Source organism: Ips typographus, linkage group LG14, assembly GCF_016097725.1.
Source record: "Ips typographus isolate SLU linkage group LG14, UJ_Ityp_2.0, whole genome shotgun sequence".
NCBI lineage: Eukaryota > Metazoa > Arthropoda > Insecta > Coleoptera > Curculionidae > Ips > Ips typographus.
The window spans coordinates 3,437,431-3,459,811 of record NC_138435.1 but is presented as its reverse complement, the minus strand read 5'-3'; the positions used below and the strand labels follow the sequence as shown (position 1 = coordinate 3,459,811).

The 22,381-nt window shown below is 36.5% G+C and overlaps 2 protein-coding genes across 4 annotated transcripts in view; one reads left to right on the top strand and one right to left on the bottom strand.

Annotated features, from left to right (window-relative positions):
• The window catches only part of LOC145737516 (uncharacterized), a 100,586-nt gene that overhangs the window by 45,392 nt on the left and 32,813 nt on the right, over window positions 1-22,381 (top strand). The window contains exon 1 of one of the 3 annotated variants that reach the window (XM_081992220.1): window positions 2,793-3,007. The exons of 1 other annotated variant lie outside the window; for it this stretch is intronic. The gene's annotated coding sequence lies outside the window, so the exon portion shown is untranslated. Of the gene's footprint in view, window positions 1-2,792; window positions 3,008-3,469; window positions 3,908-22,381 lie in introns of those variants that run through there. One more of the 3 variants, XM_081992221.1, reaches the window with a different exon arrangement.
• Window positions 11,762-17,792, bottom strand: LOC145737758 (uncharacterized). Its single transcript, XM_081992577.1, has 2 exons — window positions 17,500-17,792; window positions 11,762-12,100 (listed from the first exon to the last, which is right to left on the bottom strand). The coding sequence occupies exons 1-2, from the start codon at window positions 17,703-17,705 to the stop codon at window positions 11,848-11,850; spliced, it is 459 nt and encodes a 152-aa protein (XP_081848703.1). The 5' UTR covers window positions 17,706-17,792; the 3' UTR covers window positions 11,762-11,847.

Genomic DNA, 22,381 nt, shown 5'->3' with positions numbered 1-22,381 from the left:
TAGAAATGTTCCAGAAAGTCTCAAAATGTTGAAAAACGTTTAAAAATGTTCCAGAAGGTCTAAAAATGTTGAAAAACGTTTAGAAATGTTCCAGAAGGTCTAAAAATGTTGAAAAACGTTTAGAAATGTTCCAGAAGGTCTAAAAATGTTGCAGAAGGTTTAGAAATGTTCCAGAAGGTCTAAAAATGTTGAAAAACGTTTAAAAATGTTCCAGAAGGTCTAAAAATGTTGAAAAACGTTTAAAAATGTTCCAGAAGGTCTAAAAATGTTGCAGAAGGTTTAGAAATGTTCCAGAAGGTCTAAAAATGTTGAAAAACGTTTAGAAATGTTCCAGAAGGTCTAAAAATGTTGAAAAACGTTTAAAAATGTTCCAGAAAGTCTAAAAATGTTTAGAAATATTCCAGAAGGTCTAAAAATGTTGAAAAACGTTTAGAAATATTCCAGAAGGTCTAAAAATGTTGAAAAACGTTTAGAAATGTTCCAGAAGGTCTAAAAATGTTGCAGAAGGTTTAGAAATGTTCCAGAAGGTCTAAAAATGTTGAAAAACGTTTAGAAATGTTCCAGAAGGTCTAAAAATGTTGAAAAACGTTTAGAAATGTTCCAGAAGGTCTAAAAATGTTGCAGAAGGTTTAGAAATGTTCCAGAAGGTCTAAAAATGTTGCAGAAGGCTTAGAAATGTTGAGAAACGTCTAGAAATGTTGCAGAAGGTCTAAAAATGTTGAAAAACGTTTAGAAATGTTCCAGAAGGTCTAAAAATGTTGAAAAACGTTTAAAAATGTTCCAGAAAGTCTAAAAATGTTGAAAAACGTTTAGAAATATTCCAGAAGGTCTAAAAATGTTGAAAAACGTTTAGAAATGTTCCAGAAGGTCTAAAAATGTTGAAAAACGTTTAGAAATGTTCCAGAAGGTCTAAAAATGTTGCAGAAGGTTTAGAAATGTTCCAGAGAGTCTAAAAATGTTGAAAAACGTTTAAAAATGTTCCAGAAGGTCTAAAAATGTTGAAAAACGTTTAGAAATGTTCCAGAATGTTCCAGAAGGTCTAAAAATGTTGCAGAAGGTTTAGAAATGTTCCAGAAGGTCTAAAAATGTTGAAAAACGTTTAGAAATGTTCTAGAAGGTCTAAAAATGTTAAAAAACGTTTAGAAATGTTCCAGAAGGTCTAAAAATGTTGAAAAACGTTTAGAAATGTTCCAGAAGGTCTAAAAATGTTGCAGAAGGTTTAGAAATGTTCCAGAAGGTCTAAAAATGTTGAAAAACGTTTAAAAATGTTCCAGAAGGTCTAAAAATGTTGAAAAACGTTTAGAAATGTTCCAGAAGGTCTAAAAATGTAGCAGAAGGCTTAGAAATGTTGAAAAACGTATAGAAATGTTGCAAAAGGTCTAAAAATGTTGAAAAACAATTAGAAATGTTCCAGAAGGTTTAGAAATGTTGAATAACGTCTAGAAATGTTCCAGAAGGTCTAAAAATGTTGCAGAAGACTTAGAAATGTTGAAAAACGTCTAGAAATGTTGCAGAAGGTCAAAAAATGTTGCAGAAGGCTTAGAAATGTTCCAGAAGGTCTAAAAATGTTGAAAAACGTTTAGAAATGTTCCAGAAGGTCTAAAAATGTTGCAGAAGGCTTAGAAATGTTCCAGAAGGTTTAGAAATGTTGAAAAACGTCTAGAAATGTTCCAGAAGGTCTAAAAATGTTGAAAAACGTTTCGAAACGAACCAGAAAATCTAAAAATATTGAAAAAAAAACGACAAGCAGAAAAGGAACGTTTCGCACGCACGCGCTGGCCTCATCAGTAATCAGAAACGATATTTTTCCAAAACAAAACCTATTTTTAGGTTTAGTTTTAGTTTAGGTACACAAAACCATAATGACGTCACAGAGATTACTTCTAATCGTCCAATCGTATTCAAGATAGATTCGGTTTACATTGAGGTCGCAATTTCCTGATGATAACAGCACTTAAACCCAACAAATAGTGGAATTTAATACAAAATGGCCGCCCAACTGTCAGAATTTCTAGGTTATGTTGGTTTAGTTTCGGTCAAGATAGCCTTGATAACGTTAAACTTGATTTTGTTTCGTTCGAACCAATCGGGGAGTGTTTTGCCTCCACAGAAATGTGGCAACGCCGCCGGTTTTCCATGAAACACACTGTGCAGTTGTCGGCCATTTTGTAGCACCCAAATTTGTTGCCGAATTTCAAGAGTTTAATTGAAAACTGCCAGTCAGCGTGAAATTAAGCGAAAAAAAACGTTAAATTTCCTAACCTTTTTGGTGCATTGAACTGCGGTAGGGACGCCATCTCGGACAAACGCCGTTTTTGGGGGTAATTGGGGCCGCAGCCCCAAACCACTTGCACTTAAACGACCGGTAGGGTCCAAGCAACACTTTGAGACACTTTGCACCGCTCGAAACGCACTTTTACCGGCTTTTTTGGGCGAAATTGTACGGGAGGAGCCGCCGCCGCCGCATAACCCCACATTGAAACGTCACTCACTGAAAATTGACAGTTGCGCGCTAGGGATGGGCACCCGCTAGAGCGGAGCCGCACAGTCACGTGACTTTGGTGTGATTATCTAAACTCGGTGTCACGTGATTGATTATTTCTGTTAATTATTTCTAATTCAATGTTGTATTACACACCCTGTGACTGTGACTAAACTGTGATTTACACGCAAATACTGCACACCTTCCTATAGTTGTTCATTTCCTCGTCCATCCCTAGTGGCCATATACGTCACTAGTGTCATTCGGTGACAAAATGGAGGGAGCAGGCGCGGTCCTTTTCCCTGCTCAATTTTGCTCAAAAAAGCCGGTAAAAGTGCGTTTCGGGTGGTGAAAAGTGCCTCAAAGTGTTCCGTAAAGTGTCCCGATCATGGGGGTGCAAGTTGTTTGGTGGTGGCGGCGCGCGATTACTCCAGAAAAATCGGTTTCAAGTTGGCGTCCCCTCAAGGAAATTAATGAAAAACGCATGCCAATGGAAAAACATTAATAACTCGGGAAGTAAAAGAGGTAAAAACGTGGTTTTTGCGTGGAATTATCCGGAAAACTGTCACAAATGACATATCCAAAAATCACGCACTTCTGTCAAATCCTTCAGGAGTTTTCACGAGGTTGAAATGACACAAAGTAGGAAATTAATAAAAAACGCATGTCAATGGAAAAACATTAATATCTCGGGAAGTGAAAGAGGTAGAAACGTCATTTTTGCGCTGACTTAATCAGAAAACTGTCACAAATGACATATCCAAAAATCTCGCACTTCTGTCAAATCCTTCAGGAGTTTTCACGAGGTTGAAATGACACAAAGTAGGAAATTAATGAAAAACGCATGTCAATGGAAAAACATTAATATCTCGGGAAGTAAAAGGGGTAGAAACGTCATTTTTGCGCTGACTTAATCAAAAAACTGTCACAAATGACATATCCAAAAATCACGCACTTCTGTCAAATCCTTCAGGAGTTTTCACGAGGTTGAAATGACACAAAGTAGGAAATTAATGAAAAACGCATGTCAATGGAAAAACATTAATATCTCGGGAAGTAAAAGAGGTAGAAACGTCATTTTTGCGCTGACTTAATCAGAAAACTGTCACAAATGACATATCCAAAAATCACGCACTTCTGTCAAATCCTTCAGGAGTTTTCACGAGGTTGAAATGACACAAAGTAGGAAATTAATGAAAAACGCATGTCAATGGAAAAACATTAATAACTCGGGAAGTAAAAGAGGTAGAAACGTCATTTTTGCGCTGACTTAATCAGAAAACTGTCACAAATGACATATCCAAAAATCACGCACTTCTGTCAAATCCTTCAGGAGTTTTCACGAGGTTGAAATGACACAAAGTAGGAAATTAATGAAAAACGCATGTCAATGGAAAAACATTAATAACTCGGGAAGTAAAAGAGGTAAGAGCGTGGTTTTTGCGTGGAATTATCCGGAAAACTGTCAGAAATGACATATCCAAAAATGAAGAAGTTGCGTTCTGTACAGATGCTTGTTGTGTAAAAATTTCAAGCTTCCACATTGGACCTGTTATGAGATATGGACGAAAATCTGTGACAAAACTTGGAGGCCCTCTAGCGGCCAAACGGTACAACTTACAAACTTCCGGTCAACGCTGTTTGAAAGCCCATTTCATTGGCTACAAATCATCTTCTTAGGTTGGTTCAGCTAAATGTTTAAATAACCGAGTTATTTACGATCAAACGACCAGTTGCACAAACAAAAAATGCTTTTTGTAAAAAAATCTGTGACAAAACTTTGAGGCCCTCTAGCGGCCAAACGGTACAACTTACAAACTTCCGGTCAACGCTGTTCGAAAGCCCATTTCATTGGCTACAAATCATCTTCTCATGTTAGTTTAGCTAAATGTTTAAATAACCGAGTTATTCACGATCAAACGACTAGTTGCACAAACAAAAAATGGGTTTTGCAATTTTCGGGTGCTTAGTAAATATTGCTAACGCCCTAACAAAACTCTCCCTAATTACTAATTTGGGTCTCAGAAATCCAATTTTTCAGTCAATTTAACCATTCGTGGTACCAGCATTGCTGTGACCTTCAAAATATAGTATTTAAGTAGTTTTTGTGGTTTTTTAGGGCGTTGCGCCGTTATAACGGCCGTTATCACAGTTTTTGTGGTTTTTGCGTTCTGTGTGGTACCAGTTTAGGTGTGCCTTTGAAAAAACTGCGTTAACAAAATTTTTGTAATTTTTTTAGGGCGTTACTCTGTTATAACGGCCGTTACCACTTTCTGGCATTCTGTACCAACTTTTCGCTTACATTGTAAAAATATTCGGGCAGACAAAATTAAAAGACGGATTTCAAAAAAATTCAAATTTACTGTCGTTAAAAAATTTTCAAAAAAATACTGTTTTTATTTTTACGGCCGTACGGTGGGCGTTACGAAAAAAATTTACAGAAAGTTAAAGTTGCGTTCTATACAGATGCTTGTTGTGTAAAAATTTCAAGCTTCCAAATTGAACCTGTTATGAGATATGGACGAAAATCTGTGACAAAACTTTGAGGCCCTCTAGCGGCCAAACGGTACAACTTACAAACTTCCGGTCAACGCTGTTTCAAAGCCCACTTTATTGGCTACAAATCATCTTCTTAGGTTAGTTTAGCTAAATGTTTAAATAACCGAGTTATTAACGATCAAACGACCAGTTGCACAAACAAAAAATGCTTTTTGTAAAAATCTGTGACAAAACTTTGAGGCCCTCTAGCGGCCAAACGGTACAACTTACAAACTTCCGGTCAACGCTGTTTGAAAGCCCATTTCATTGGCTACAAATCCTCTTCTTAGGTTAGTTTAGCTAAATATTTAAATAACCGAGTTATTCACGATCAAACGACTAGTTGCACAAACAAAAAATGGGTTTTGCAATTTTCGGGTGCTTAGTAAATATTGCTAACGCCCTAACAAAACTCTCCCTAATTACTAATTTGGGTCTCAGAAATCCAATTTTTCAGTCAATTTAACCATTCGTGCTACCCGTATTGCTGTGACCTTCAAAATATGGTATTTAAGTAGTTTTTGTGGTTTTTTAGGGCGTTGCTCCGTTATAACGGCCGTTACTACAGTTTTTTTGGTTTTTGCGTTCTGTGTGGTACCAGTTTAGGTATGCCTTTAAAAAAACTGCGTTAACAAAATTTTTGAAAAATTTTTAGGGCGTTACTCTATTATAACGGCCGTTACCACTTTCTGGCATTTTTTACCAACTTTCCGCTTACACTCTAAAAATATTCGGGCAGACAAAATTAAAAACCTGGTTACGAAAAAATTCAAATTTACTCTCGTTATAAAATTTTCAAAAAAATACTGTTTTTATTTTTACGGCCGTACGGTGGGCGTTACGAAAAAAATTTACAGAAAGTTAAAGTTGCGTTCTATACAGATGCTTGTTGTGTAAAAATTTCAAGCTTCCAAATTGAACCTGTTATGAGATATGGACGAAAATCTGTGACAAAACTTTGAGGCCCTCTAGCGGCCAAACGGTACAACTTACAAACTTCCGGTCAACGCTGTTTCAAAGCCCACTTTATTGGCTACAAATCATCTTCTTAGGTTAGTTTAGCTAAATGTTTAAATAACCGAGTTATTAACGATCAAACGACCAGTTGCACAAACAAAAAATGCTTTTTGTAAAAAAATCTGTGACAAAACTTTGAGGCCCTCTAGCGGCCAAACGGTACAACTTACAAACTTCCGGTCAACGCTGTTCGAAAGCCCATTTCATTGGCTACAAATCCTCTTCTTAGGTTAGTTTAGCTAAATATTTAAATAACCGAGTTATTCACGATCAAACGACTAGTTGCACAAACAAAAAATGGGTTTTGCAATTTTCGGGTGCTTAGTAAATATTGCTAACGCCCTAACAAAACTCTCCCTAATTACTAATTTGGGTCTCAGAAATCCAATTTTTTAGTCAATTTAACCATTCGTGGTACCAGCATTGCTGTGACCTTCAAAATATTGTATTTCAGTAGTTTTTGTGTTTTTTTAGGGCGTTACTTCGTGATAACGGCCGTTACAACATTTTAAGTCAATTTTAAGGTCAAATTGACTGTAGGAAGTATCATTACAGGAATGGGCTGCAAATTAAGGCGCTTTTGCGTATTTTTTTAGGGCGTTATATAACGGCCGTATCTCTGGATCCAGTGGAGTAAAAAATCTGAAAAAATTCAGGGACGTTCTCCTGGACTGTCTTTACAAGTCCAGGGAAAATCAAAGTTGCAAATGAAAAACTGAATTTGTGAGAATTTTTTGAAATTTCAGTTTACTTTTTAGGAACCTCTGGGACACTTGAAGGTGATTTTTCTGAAAAATCCCATCAAACCAGTGGTTCAAAAACAGTTTAATGACTCGAATGGGGGATGGGAGGATGCGATTTTGGTGTTTTTACCGGAAATTATCACCTCGACGGTCGTTCGAGTGTGGAAAATGCAGCTTTTCACCGCGCACATCCATTATTTCGGGGAAAAACGATTTTTCTTTGTCGATCGACGTGCCCGCGTGATTGAATACAAATTTTTGTTGCCAAATTTAAGAAAATACCGGAAAAACCAGCTTAAATACAGTTAGGGGGGAGGGGAGTTAGGGTGCTATTGCATGAAGGCCCTAAGAAGGGTTGTCAAACTTTGACACCATCTGACGTCACTACTATGACAGTTGTCAAGTTGCGTCAACCGTCAAAATATAGCCCTGGATCAGGGCTTTCTTTTATGTAAAAACAAATTTTTTGCTAACTCTGCTATTAACCGAGATATTTGCGACCTAATTGCTCAATGTACTTTACTGGCACAACTTCAAGCTAGTTCAATTCCACCTCCTGGAACTTCGTTCCAGTGAGAGATACAGAAAAAAGTGTGGTAAAGTGTTTTAAAGAGAATTTCAAGGGCTTTCTAAAGCTTTTTTAGCGCACTTTGTACGGTGAAAAACAACCGAGTTACGAGCTGTCAAAGTGACAACACTACTTTGTGAGTTGTTCTGCCGGTACTAACTGCGTTTACCTTCATTTTTAGTACCGGAAACCAGGGTAAACCCAGTCATTCAAGTGCAGAATGACATTCTAAACCTTTTTGGTCTCTCGCTAAATTTCTGTAACTCTAACCGTTTTCGAGATATTCGAGTTTTTTGGGAAATTTTGGAAAAGCATTTGCCCCTCCCCAGAAAGTTTGTTTTTAGTGGTTTTAACCTCGTGAAACTCGGTTATTTGACAAGATACGTCATAAATTCATAGAATCTGATTGGTTGGGGAGTTTAAGACCTTTCCAAATCTGGGTTGCGCGATTTCCTAACTTAACCAATAACGGCGCTAGAGGGCGTTAAAGTTCCTAGTGGAGGGGAGAAAAAGGGTTTTCTGGACCTTTTTTCAAAAACCTTCCAAGATATCTTAATGAAATTTTCAACACTGTTAGATCTCTCCAATGTGGATTTTTTGTTTTCTATACATTTTGTCTGTAAAAGCTACAGTTTTTGAGTAAATTGGGGGAGAAGTTTCATTTGGCCCCTCCCCAGAAAAGTTCTGTCTCATTCTACTTAAACCCTCAATAACTCCCTTATTTGATTAGATACGACAAAAATGCTTTTAAAGTGATTGATAGCTAAGAGCACAAGCTTTCAGAAAATGCGGTAAAACGGTTTTAAAAAAAAATTTTTTTTTTAGAAAATTAGTTGTCAAACTTTGACAGTTTCTGACGTCATTCCTATGACAGTTAGGAAGTTCATTCGAACGTCAAAATGTAGCCTCAAAGAGGGACTTTCTTTTATCTAATTACAGTTTTTTTGATAACTTTGCTAATAACCGAGATATCCAGCCTGGAAGGCCTGAGTGCACCAAATAGTAAAATTAGAAAACTCCCATCCTCGGTCAGTCAAATAGTTTTGCAAGCGGTTTAGTTTTTTCTTCATAACTTTTGAAGGAAACAAGCTACGACAAACGTTTATAGAAGCTTTTTTGTAGCAAATTAAATTCTCTATCCCTCAGCGTTTGCGGAATTCGGATCGGATGTCTGGTTTCCCAGATAGAGGGCGTGGAAGCAAAAAGCATTTGCCCCTCCCCAGAAAGTTTGTTCCAAGTGGTTTTAACCTCGTGAAACTCGGTTATTTGACAAGATACGTCACAAATTCGTAGAATCTGATTGGTTGGGGAGTTTAAGACCTTTCCAAATCTGGGTGGCGCGTTTTTCTAACTTAACCAATAACGGCGCTAGAGGGCGTTAAAGTTCCAAGTGTAGGGGGGGCAAATGGTTTTCTAGGCTTTTCTCAAAAACCTTCCAAGCTATCTTAATGAAATTTTCAACACTGTTAGATCTCTCCAATGTGGATTTTTTGTTTTCTATACATTTTGGCTGTAAAAGCCACAGTTTTTGAGTAAATTGGGTGGGAAGTTTCATTTGGCCCCTCCCCAGAAAAGTTCTGTCTCATTCTACTTAAACCCTCAATAACTCCCTTATTTGATTAGATACGACAAAAATGCTTTTAAAGTGATTGATAGCTAAGAGCACAAGCTTTCAGAAAATGCGGTAAAACGGTTAAAAAAAATTTTTTTTTTAGAAAATTAGTTGTCAAACTTTGACAGTTTCTGACGTCATTACTATGACAGTTAGGAGGTTCATTCAAACGTCAAAATGTAGCCTCATGTAGGGACTTTCTTTTATCTTATTACAACTTTTTTGATAACTTTGCTAATAAACGAGATATCCAGCCTGGAATGCCTCAGTGCACCAAATTGTAAAATTAGAAAACTCCCACCCTTGGTCAGTCAAATAGTTTTGTTAGTGTATTAGTTTTTTTCTTATAACTTTTGAAGGAAGCAAGTTACGGCAAACGTTTATAGAAGCTTTTTTGTAGAAAATTAAATTCTCTATCCCTCAGCTTTTGGGGAATTCGGATCGGATGTTTGGTTTCCCAGATAGAGGGCGTGGAAGCAAAAAGCATTTGCCCCTCTCCAGAAAGTTTATTCCAAGTGGTTTTAACCTCGTGAAACTCGGTTATTTGACAAGATACGTCACAAATTCGTAGAATCTGATTGGTTGGGGAGTTTAAGACCTTTCCAAATCTGGGTCGCGCGATTTTCTAACTTAACCAATAACGGCGCTAGAGGGCGTTAAAGTTCCTAGTGGAGGGGAGAAAAAGGGTTTTCTGGACCTTTCTCAAAAACCTTCCAAGCTATCTTAATGAAATTTTCAGGACTGTTAGATCTCTCCAATGTGGATTTTTTGTTTTCTATACATTTTGGCTGTAAAAGCCACAGTTTTTGAGTAAATTGGGTGAGAAGTCTCATTTGGCCCCTCCCCAGAAAAGTTCTGTCTCATTCTACTTAAACCCTCAATAACTCCCTTATTTGATTAGATACGACAAAAATGCTTTTAAAGTGATTGATAGCTAAGAGCACAAGCTTTCAGAAAATGCGGTAAAACGGTTAAAAAAAATTTTTTTTTTAGAAAATTAGTTGTCAAACTTTGACAGTTTCTGACGTCATTACTATGACAGTTAGGAGGTTCATTCAAACGTCAAAATGTAGCCTCATGTAGGGACTTTCTTTTATCTTATTACAACTTTTTTGATAACTTTGCTAATAAACGAGATATCCAGCCTGGAATGCCTCAGTGCACCAAATTGTAAAATTAGAAAACTCCCACCCTTGGTCAGTCAAATAGTTTTGTTAGTGTATTAGTTTTTTTCTTATAACTTTTGAAGGAAGCAAGTTACGACAAACGTTTATAGAAGCTTTTTTGTAGAAAATTAAATTCTCTATCCCTCAGCTTTTGGGGAATTCGGATCGGATGTTTGGTTTCCCAGATAGAGGGCGTGGAAGCAAAAAGCATTTGCCCCTCCCCAGAAAGTTTGTTCCAAGTGGTTTTAACCTCGTGAAACTCGGTTATTTGACAAGATACGTCACAAATTCGTAGAATCTGATTGGTTGGGGAGTTTAAGACCTTTCCAAATCTGGGTGGCGCGTTTTTCTAACTTAACCAATAACGGCGCTAGAGGGCGTTAAAGTTCCAAGTGTAGGGGGGGGAAATGGTTTTCTAGGCGTTTCTCGAAAACCTTCCAAGCTATCTTAATGAAATTTTCAGGACTGTTAGATCTCTCCAATGTGGATTTTTTGTTTTCTATACATTTTGGCTGTAAAAGCTACAGTTTTTGAGTAAATTGGGGGAGAAGTTTCATTTGGCCCCTCCCCAGAAAAGTTCTGTCTCATTCTACTTAAACCCTCAATAACTCCCTTATTTGATTAGATACGACAAAAATGCTTTTAAAGTGATTGATAGCCAAGAGTACAAGCTTTCAGAAAATGCGGTAAAATGGTTAAAAAAAAAATTTTTTTTTTAGAAAATTAGTTGTCAAACTTTGACAGTTTCTGACGTCATTACTATGACAGTTAGGAGGTTCATTCAAACGTCAAAATGTAGCCTCAAATAGGGACTTTATTTTATCTAATTACACTTTTTTTGATAACTTTGCTAATAACCGAGATATCCAGCCTGGAATGCCTGAGTGCACCAAATAGTAAAATTAGAAAACTCCCATCCTCGGTCAGTCAAATAGTTTTGCAAGCGGTTTAGTTTTTTGGACATAACTTTTGAAGGAAGCGAGTTACGACAAACGTTTATAGAAGCTTTTTTGTAGCAAGTTAAATTCTCTATCCCCCAGCGTTTGCGGAATTTGGATCGGAGGTCTGGTTTCCCAGATAGAGGGCGTGGAAGTTGGGAAACAACAAAACAGTGTTTGGATAACGATTTAAGTGGTTTATTAGTGTTTTTTGTGATTTCTAACCGTTGTAACTCGTCAACCAAAATAATACCAATACAGTCCTGAAAACCCTCAATATGCATTTAGACCAAAAAAATAATTTAGTTGGTTGTCAAATTTTGACAGCTTCTGACGTCGTTACTATGACAGTTAGGAGGTTCATTCAAACGTCAAAATGTAGCCTCAAATAGGGACTTTCTTTTATCTAATTACAACTTTTTTGATAACTTTGCTAATAACCGAGATATCCAGCCTGGAATGCCTGAGTGCACCAAATTGTAAAATTAGAAAACTCCCATCCTCGGTCAGTCAAATAGTTTTGCAAGCGGTTTAGTTTTTTGGACATAACTTTTGAAGGAAGCGAGTTACGACAAACGTTTATAGAAGCTTTTTTGTAGCAAATTAAATTCTCTATCCCCCAGCGTTTGCCGAATTCGAATCAGATGTCTGGTTTCCCAGATAGAGGGCGTGGAAGTTGGGAAACAACAAAACAGTGTTTGGTTAACGATTTAAGTGGTTTATTAGTGTTTTTTGTGGTTTTTTTTTCGGGTTGGCCTGGTCTGGGGACAGGCCGGAATGTCCCTAAAATCCGTACACTTCAATCATAACTCTTGGGTCGTAGTTGGACGGGATTCTCAGGATCGTTTGAACCTCGTTTCCGGCCACGTCAATTCGGACAGCGTAGGCCCTGTCCCGGCCGAAATTTAGCACTCTAACCGTTGTAATGCGACGGGCCGAAGTGACCGCATACCATTGGACCTCTTGGACGTCCGAACTTATTTCCGGCAGGACAATAACTTCTCTGATTTGCAGGACGTCGTTTGATTCCCTGTATCTGGAATTGAATTTGAGCAATTTACGGACGGAAAATGGAATGAAAGGGAACCGAAGTTGGGTGCGAGTTATTTTCTCTTATGTCCGGAATATTGGCTATAAATTTTCGAGCGGAAAATACAATAGGGGAGGGGGACGGAGGCTGGGACAAGGGGGGAGGAGGAGGGAGGAATGTGTCAGGGAGTTAGTTCGAGTCCCTGTAATTCCCTCATTTGGAGAGGAAACGTTCTGAAAAATTGCAGCAACAAACTACCAACTGTTGTGAACAACTCCTGAAAATTTCAAGGTTCTACTGGAAAAAGTGAATTTTTGAGAAATTTTTGAAATTTCTCTGACCTTCCCAAACCTCATGGAAGCAAACAGAGCCAGTATCTCTGGAAGTAGAAGAGGAAACATTCTGAAAAAAAATATGGAAGGACTAGTGGCCTATTTGTACAAATCCTAAGAGGCCCAAGTCTGAGAAATAAAAAGTGAATTTTTGAGAATTTTTTGAAATTTCTCTGACCTTCACAAAACTCTTGGAAGCAAACAGAGCCAGTATCTCTGGAAGTAGAAGAGGAAACATTCTAAAAAAATTTATGGAGAGACTTGTGGCCTATTTGTACAAACCCTAAGAGGCCCAAGTCTGAGAAATAAAAAGTGAATTTTTGAGAAATTTTTGAAATTTTTCTGACCTTCCCAAACCTCATGGAAGCAAACAGAGCCAGTATCTCTGGAAGTAGAAGAGGAAACATTCTGAAAAAATTTCTGGAGATACTTGTGGCCTATTTGTACAAACCCTAAGAGGCCCAAGTCTGAGAAATAAAAAGTGAATTTTTGAGAAATTTTTGAAATTTTTCTGACCTTCCCAAACCTCATGGAAGCAAACAGAGCCAGTATCTCTGGAAGTAGAAGAGGAAACATTCTGAAAAAATTTCTGGAGATACTTATGGCCTATTTGTACAAATTCTAAGAGGCCCAAGTCTGAGAAATAAAAAGTGAATTTTTGAGAAATTTTTGAAATTTCTCTGACCTTCCCAAACCTCATGGAGGCAAACAGAGCCAGTATCTCCGGAAGTAGAAGAGGAAACATTCTGAAAAAATTTATGGAGATACTTATGGCCTATTTGTACAAATTCTAAGAGGCCCAAGTCTGAGAAATAAAAAGTGAATTTTTGAGAAATTTTTGAAATTTCTCTGACCTTCCCAAACCTCATGGAGGCAAACAGAGCCAGTATCTCCGGAAGTAGAAGAGGAAACATTCTGAAAAAATTTATGGAGATACTTATGGCCTATTTGTACAAATCCTAAGAGGCCCAAGTCTGAGAAATAAAAAGTGAATTTTTGAGAATTTTTTGAAATTTCTCTGACCTTCACAAAACTCTTGAAAGCAAACAGAGCCAATATCTCTGGAAGTAGAAGAGGAAACATTCTGAAAAAATTTATGGAGAGACTAGTGGCCTATTTGTACTATTCCTGAGAAATTCAAGTCTGATAAATAAAAAGTGAATTTTTGAGAAATTTTTGAAATTTTTCTGACCTTCCCAAACCTCATGGAGGCAAACAGAGCCAGTATCTCCGGAAGTAGAAGAGGAAACATTCTGAAAAAATTTATGGAGAGACTAGTGGCCTATTTGTACTATTCCTGAGAAATTCAAGTCTGAGAAATAAAAAGTAAATTTTTGAGAAATTTTTGAAATTTCCCTGACATTCAGAAAAAGAGTTTGGTACCCTATTGCACGTTTCACCCTGTAACTCCGTTACTCTGGGAAATAAAATTTTGAAAAAATTACCAAATATACTAGAATATGTGCTGATCAATCCCTGAAAATTACAGATCCGTACAGGAAAAAATAAATTTTCTAGAAATTTTCAAAAATCTTGTTTAAGTCTGAACGATTGGTTGTCCTCCAGGAGCCATTTTCTCCACCCCTAAGCGTTTGTTTTTTTTTTTTTAATTTTAAAAATTACCAAAAATCCTTCAATTATCTCGCAGTTAATCACAAAAAAAACCAAAAAAAAATTAGTTGGGATGGAAATTTCCGGAAAAAACCACTTTTCCTGATAGCGTCGTAAGAAAAGCGATTATTTATTTTTTTTTTTACGTGGGACCCTTAAAAAGGGTCTCTTAAGGGCCTTTTATGTTTTTCCCCATCATTGAGGAGCTTATTAACAAGTTAAAAGGCCTCGCCAACTCGATTTGTCAATTTGTTAAGAATCCCTCGAGGTTACGGAGGGCGTTTTAAAATTACCCGAACGATAATTGGAATTTCCAGTCATTTATTCGGAAAGAGGGTTTCTAGGGCTACAATTCAAGTTTTTGACGCACCCTGTAGCTGTTATAATAACCGAGTTAGGGGGTGTCAAAGTGGAAAGTGTCAAACTGAGTCCACCCTGTATTGGGCGGTCAATAACTCGGTTATTTAAGTGTGCGCTGCAACACTGTACAGGGTGGTCAAAAGAGGGTTAAAAGGGCTTTAATTTGGTATATTGAACCACCCTGTAGCTGTCAAAATAACCGAGTTATCGGCTGTCAAAGTGATAGCTGTCACACTCACATTTCAATTCAGTTCACTCTCTATTTAATGCTTCATAACTAAGTTATTTGACAGTTTAATGACATAACCTTAAGAAAGTGATTTGTAGAGAATTTCAAGCGCTTTAATTTGGTATAAAAAAACTGTCATGTAGCTGTCAAAATAACCGAGTTACGAGCTGTCAAACTGGAAAGTGTCAAAAACCCAAACATCAACTCAGTCCACTCGGTATTTAAAGCTTTATAACTTAGTTATTTGACAGTTTAATGACGTAACTCTAAGAAAGTGATTTGTAGAGAATTTCAAGGGCTTTAATTTGGTGTAAAAAAACTGTCATGTAGCTGTCAAAATAACCGAGTTACGAGCTGTCAAACTGGAAAGTGACAAAAACACCAACTTCAACTCAGTCCACTCGGTATTTAAAGCTTCATAACTTAGTTATTTGACAGTTTTATGACGTAACTCTAAGAAAGTGATTTGTAGAGAATTTAAAGGGCTTTAATTTGGTATAAAAAACTGTCATGTAGCTGTCAAAATAACCGAGTTACGAGCTGTCAAACTGGAAAGTGACAAAAACACCAACTTCAACTCAGTCCACTCGGTATTTAATGCTTCATAACTTAGTCATTTGACAGTTTAATGACATAACTCTAAGAAAGTGATTTGTAGAGAATTTAACGGGCTTTAATTTGGTATAAAAAACTCTCAGGTAGCTGTCAAAACAACCGAGTTACGAGCTATCAAACTGGAAAGTGTCAAAAACCCAAACAACAACTCAGTCCACTCGGTATTTAATGCTTCATAACTTGGTTATTTGACAGTTTAATGACATAACCCTAAGAAAGTGATTTGTAGAGAATTTCAAGGGCTTTAATTTGGTGTAAAAAAACTGGCATGTAGCTGTCAAAACAACCGAGTTATGGGCTGTCAAACTGGAACATGTCAAAATCGCACTTTAACTCAAATTTACAACCTCCTTAAAGCACTTTCCTAAAAGAAATTTTCAAAAAATCGTAGAAAAGCCAAATGACAACTGACAATTTTGACATTTGGCATAAATGTCAAGTGGGTCAACTAGTATAACCTAAAAAAAATTCAGAATTTTCCTTGTAAAAATAACGAATATACAGGGTGAAACACGTTAGAACCTCCTTAGGCACTTTTCCAAAAACAATTTTCAAAAAATCGAAAAAAATCCAAAATGACAACTGAAAATTTTGACGTTTTGGCACAAATGTCAAGTGGGTCATGGAGTATAACCTCACAAAAATTCCAGAATTTTTCCTAAAAAAATAACGAAGTTACAGGGTGAAACACGATAGAACCTCCTTAAAGCACTTTTCCAAAAAGAATTTTCAAAAAATCCTAAAAAATCCAAAATGACAACTGAAAATTTTGACGTTTCGGCACAAATGTCAAGCGAGTCAAGGTGTATAACCTCACAAAAATTCCAGAATTTTCCCTGTACAAATAACCAAGTTACAGGGTGAAACAGGTTAGAACCCCCTTAAAGCACTTTTGAAAAAACAATTTTCAAAAAATTGTAAAAAATCCAAAATGACAACTGAAAATTTTGACGTTTTGGCACAAATGTCAAGTGGGTCAAGGAGTATAACCTCACAAAAATTCCAGAATTTTCCCTTTAAAAATAACGAAGATACAGGGTGAAACACGTTTCAACCTCCTTAAGGTACTTTCTCAAAAACAATTTTCAAAAAATCGTAAAAAATCCAAAATGACAACTGAAAATTTTGACATTTTGGCACAAATGTCAAGTGGGTCAAGGAGTATAACCTCACAAAAATTCCAGAATTTTCCCTGTAAAAATAACGAATATACAGGGTGAAATATGTTAGAACCTCCTTAAAGCACTTTTCCAAAAACAATTTTCAAAAAATCGTAAAAAATCCAAAATGACAACTGAAAATTTTGACGTTTTGGCACAAATGTCAAGTGGGTCAAGGAGTATAACCTCACAAAAATTCCAGAATTTTCCCTTTAAAAATAACGAAGATACAGGGTGAAACACGTTTGAACCTCCTTAAAGCACTTTTCCAAAAACAATTTTCAAAAATTCGTAAAAAATCCAAAATGACAACTGAAAATTTTGACATTTTGGCACAAATGTCAAGTGGGTCAAGGAGTATAACCTCACAAAAATTCCAGAATTTTCCCTGTAAAAATAACGAATATACAGGGTGAAATATGTTAGAACCTCCTTAAAGCACTTTTCCAAAAACAATTTTCAAAAAATCGTAAAAAATCCAAAATGACAACTGAAAATTTTGACGTTTTGGCACAAATGTCAAGTGGGTCAAGGAGTATAACCTCACAAAAATTCCAGAATTTTCCCTTTAAAAATAACGAAGATACAGGGTGAAACACGTTTGAACCTCCTTAAAGCACTTTTCCAAAAACAATTTTCAAAAATTCGTAAAAAATCCAAAATGACAACTGAAAATTTTGACGTTTTGGCACAAATGTCAAGCGAGTCAAGGTGTATAACCTCAAAAAAAATCAGAATTTTCCCTGTAAAAATAACGGAGATACAGGGTGAAACCCGTTTCAACCTCCTTAACAAACTTTAGTAAAAACCAAAAAAATTTTCAAAAAATCGTACAAAAGGCAAACGACATCCAAAAAATTTGAAACTCGGCACAAAAATCAAGTAGGCCAACTAGTATAACCTCACAAAATTTCACATTTTTTCCACCAAAAATAACAAAGTTACAAGCAATTAAACATTAACGTCATTAAGGTCCAGTTTCGCTTGCACCAAAACGGCTTTTCAACGGAAATTCCCATTAAAACTGAATTTGGTTTCACGGGAAATTCACCCTAATTGTCACAACTACGCCACTGGTTTTAATTAATTAATAATTACCTGTAAATCAAGTCGCCTGGATTGCCATAACCAGTGTCGTCCGCATACAAAATGGCCGAATTTTCTGCCAATTTCGTTTCTACGCCACTGTGTGTGTTAATAAATTTTAGTAATTTTCCAGAGGCGTCCTGAATATTTAATTCGGTCTGCAAGGCTTCGTTTGCGAAAAACAGTGTTGCCAAAGTTAAAATTCTAAAAAATTCCATTTTTTTTTGGATTTTTTTTGAAAAAAAAAAAAATTAATTTTGAATTTTTTTTTTGAAAAAAAAAATTTTTTTTTTTTAATGTTTTTCTTGTCGCGTTTAATTTGAAATTGATTAGAAAAGCGCTGTTGCCGTCCTTAAGTACTTTATCCCGGTATCTGCGTATTTAAATGCATTTAGTGCACACTGATAATGGCTCGTTTGGGGACGAAACGTGACTTAAATACGAATTAACCTAACCTAGTTTAATTGTAGATTTGCTTTTATTTTATTAAGGAGGTTCGAACGGTTATTAAATGACATTTAGGGTGACATTCCCGTGCTACAAAATCCCGTTTTAATGGCATATTCCGTTGTGAAATAATGCGAGTGTGAGCCAAATTGGACCTTAATGGCATTATTTTTTAATTGCTTGTAACTTTGTTATTTTTGGTGGAAAAAATCTGAAATTTTGTGAGGTTATACTAGTTGGCCTACTCGATTTTTGTGCCGAGTTTCAAATTTTTTGGATGTCGTTTGCCTTTTGTGCGATTTTTTGAAAATTTTTTGGTTTTTACTTAATTTTGTTAAGGAGGTTGAAACGTGTTTCACTCTGTAACTTCGTTATTTTTACAGGGAAAATTCTGGAATTTTTGTGAGGTTATACTCCATGACCCACTTGACATTTGTGCCAAAACGTCAAAATTTTCAGTTGTCATTTTGGATTTTTTAGGATTTTTTGAAATTTGTTTTTGGAAAAGTGCTTTAAGGAGGTTCTAACGTGTTTCACCCTGTAACTTCGTTATTTTTACAGGGAAAATTCTGGAATTTTTGTGAGGTTATACTCCATGCCCCACTTGACATTTGTGCCTAAACGTCAAAATTTTCAGTTGTCATTTTGTATTTTTTATGATTTTTTGAAAATTGTTTTTGTAAAAGTGCTTTAAGGAGGTTCTAACGTGTTTCACCCTGTAAGTCCGTTATTTTTACAGGGAAAATTCTGGAATTTTTCTGAGGTTATACTCCTTGGCCCACTTGACATTTGTGCCAAAACGTCAAAATTTTCAGTTGTCATTTTGGATTTTTTACGATTTTTTGAAAATTCTTTTTGGAAAAGTGCTTTAAGGAGGTTCTAACGTGTTTCACCCTGTAACTTCGTTATTTTTTCACGAAAAATTCTGAATTTTTGTGAGGTTATACTCCTTGGCCCACTTGACATTTGTGTCAAAACGTCAAAATTTTCAGTTGTCATTTTGTATTTTTTACGATTTTTTGAAAATTCTTTTTGGAAAAGTGCTTTAAGGAGGTTCAAACGTGTTTCACCCTGTAACTTCGTTATTTTTACAGGGAAAATTTTGGAATTTTTGTGAGGTTATACTCCTTGGCCCACTTGACATTTGTGTCAAAACGTCAAAATTTTCAGTTGTCATTTTGGATTTTTTAGGATTTTTTGAAAATTCTTTTTGGAAAAGTGCTTTAAGGAGGTTCTATCGTGTTTCACCCTGTAACTTTGTTATTTTTACAGGGAAAATTCTGAAATTTTTGTGAGGTTATACTAGTTGACCCACTTGACATTTGTGCCAAAACGTCAAAATTTTCAGTTTTCATTTTGGATTTTTTATGATTTTTTGAAAATTGTTTTTGGAAAAGTGCTTTAAGGAGGTTCTAACGTGTTTCACTCTGTAACTCCGTTATTTTTTCACGAAAAATTCTGGAATTTTTGTGAGGTTATACTAGTTGACCCACTTGACATTTGTGCCAAACGTCAAAATTTTTGTCACGTGACAGCTGTCAAAATAACGGTCAGAAAACTCAGAAACACGCTGTGAAACAAGAAACTTGTTCCAAACTGTAATTTTTGCATATTAAAAGCAAATTTTTAACAGTTTTGACAAATATCACGTGGTTTTACCTCAAAATTTAGCTAGACAGTCACGTGAACTGTCATAAATTGCAGAAACACGTAAAAACCTTTGATAAGGACCTAAAAGCTCCCATCGACACTGTTTTGTTCTTTCGCAACTTCCACGCCCTCTATCTGGGAAACCAGACATCCGATCCGAATTCCGCAAACGCTGGGGGATAGAGAATTTAATTTTCCACAAAAAAGCTTCTATAAACGTTTGTCGTAACTTGCTTCCTTCAAAAGTTATAACAAAAAAATTAAACCGCTAGCAAAACTATTTGACTGACCGAGGATGGGAGTTTTCTAATTTTCCAATTTGGCGCACTCAGGCCTTCCAGGCTGGATATCTCGGTTATTAGCAAAGTTATCAAAAAAGTTGTAATCAGATAAAAGAAAGTCCCTATTTGAGGCTACATTTTGACGTTTGAATGAACCTCCTAACTGTCATAGTAATGACGTCAGAAGCTGTCAAAATTTGACAACTAACTAAATTATTTTTTTTGTTTAAATGCATTTTAAGCGTTCTCAGGACTGTATTGGTATTATTTTGGTTGACGAGTTACAACGATTAGAGATCACAAAAAACACTAATAAACCACTTAAATCGTTAACCAAACACTGTTTTGTTGTTTCCCAACTTCCACGCCCTCTATCTGGGATACCAGACATCCGATCCGAATTCCGAAAACGCTGTGGGATAGAGAATTTAATTTGCTACAAAAAAGCTTCTATAAACGTTTGTCGTAACTTGCTTCCTTCAAAAGTTATGACTAAAAAACTAAAACACTAACAAAACTATTTGACTGACCGAGGATGGAAGTTTTCTAATTTTCCAATTTGGCGCACCGAGGCCTTCCAGGCTGGATATCTCGGTTATTAGCAAAGTTATCAAAAAAGTTGTAATCAGATAAAAGAAAGTCCCTATTTGAGGCTACATTTTGACGTTTGAATGAACCTCCTAACTGTCATAGTAACGACGTCAGAATCTGTCAAAATTTGACAACTAATTTTCTAAAAAAAAAATTTTTTTAACCGTTTTACCGCATTTTCTGAAAGCTTGTACTCTTGGCTATCGATCACTTTAAAAGCATTTTTGTCGTATCTAATCAAATAAGGGAGTTATTGAGGGTTTAAGTAGAATGAGACAGAACTTTTCTGGGGAGGGGCCAAATGAAACTTCTCCCCCAATTTACTCAAAAACTGTAGCTTTTACAGCCAAAATGTATAGAAAGCAAAAAATCCACATTGGAGAGATCTAACAGTCCTGAAAATTTCATTAAGATAGCTTGGAAGGTTTTCGAGAAAGGTCCAGAAAACCCTTTTTCTCCCCTCCTCTAGGAACTTTAACGCCCTCTAGCGCCGTTATTGATTAAGTTAGAAAAACGCGCCACCCAGATTTGGAAAGGTCTTAAACTCCCCAACCAATCAGATTCTATGAATTTATGACGTATCTTGTCAAATAACCGAGTTTCACGAGGTTAAAACCACTAAAAACCAACTTTCTGGGGAGGGGCCAATGCTTTCCCAAAAATTTCGAATATCTCGGCAACGGTTAGAGTTACAGAAATTTCGCAAGAGAGCAAAAAGGTTTAGAATGTCATTCTGCACTTGAATGAGTGGGTTTACACTGGTTTGCAATACTAAAAATGAAGGTAAACGCAGTTAGTACCAGCTGGAAAACTCACAAAGTGGTGTTGTCACTATGACAGCCCATAACTCGGTTGTTTTTCACCGTACAAAGTGCGGTAAAAAAGCGTTTTAAAGCCCATGAAATTCTCTTTAAAACACCTAACCGCACTTTTTTCTGTATCTCTCACTGGAACGAAGTTCCAAGAGGTTGAACTTCAAGTTGACGTGAAATAGCGCAAACGTGGTAAAACAGGGAAATTTGCGGTTTTTCTCCCCTGAATGACCGTAAAAAAGGGTTTACACCGTTTCAACGAGAATGGGAGTAAATTTTCGAGGGAAAATGAGCGAAAACAGTTGACAGTCTGAGTGATGGATGACGTTGAATAATGTACTTTTTAATTATGTTAATATGGACAAATTTCCAGGCAAAACGTGGATTTTTTCCTAATTTAATACGGCAAACCATCAATCATTCTTTAGCGGCACTAAACAACACATTTGGGAGTCTTTTGCGGGTCGTTTCGGTCAGTTTTTGCCCACTTGGCGCTGTCCGCGCACGGCAAAACGCCCATAACTTCCCTCCCAGGTATCGGAGAATGGTGATTTTTTTGACGGGTTATAGCCCAAGGTGTTGGGAATGTGTGTAGAAAAAATCAGCTCGATCGGACTCAAAACGGGGCTGGAACAGCCCAAAATGTGCTACCCTGCAGGGAAAAATTTAAAAACCCTGTCCGGGAACGGCAAATTGGCCATAATTTCCATTCTAAACCACTTAGAAGAGTGATTTTTTGAATTGTGGTAGCTTAGACTGCACTTTATTCACAAACCAAATATGAACTAAATCAGAAGTAAAACAGGGCTGTAACAGCCCAAAATGTGCAACCCTGCAGGGAAGAATTGAAAAACCCTGTCCGGGAACGGCAAATTGGCCATAACTTCCATTCTAAACCACTTAGAATAGTGATTTTTTGACAGGTGGTAGCTCAGACTGTACTTTACTCGCAAACCAAGTATGAACTAAATCAGAGTTAAAACAGGGCTGGAACAGCCCAAAATGTGCAACCCTGCAGGGAAGAATTAAAAAACCCTGTCCGGGAACGGCAAATTGGCCATAACTTCCATTCTAAACCACTTAGAATAGTGATTTTTTGACAGGTGGTAGCTC

What these genes read in the sequence shown, in the direction of transcription:
- LOC145737758 (XM_081992577.1), bottom strand. Translation starts at nt 17,705, where the DNA reads ATGGAATTTTTTAGAATTTTAACTTTGGCAACACTGTTTTTCGCAAAC. An exon ending in CCAGGCGACTTGATTTACAG is followed by an intron (nt 12,101 to 17,499) that starts GTAATTATTAAT and finishes ATTCAATTCCAG; the next exon opens with ATACAGGGAATCAAACGACG.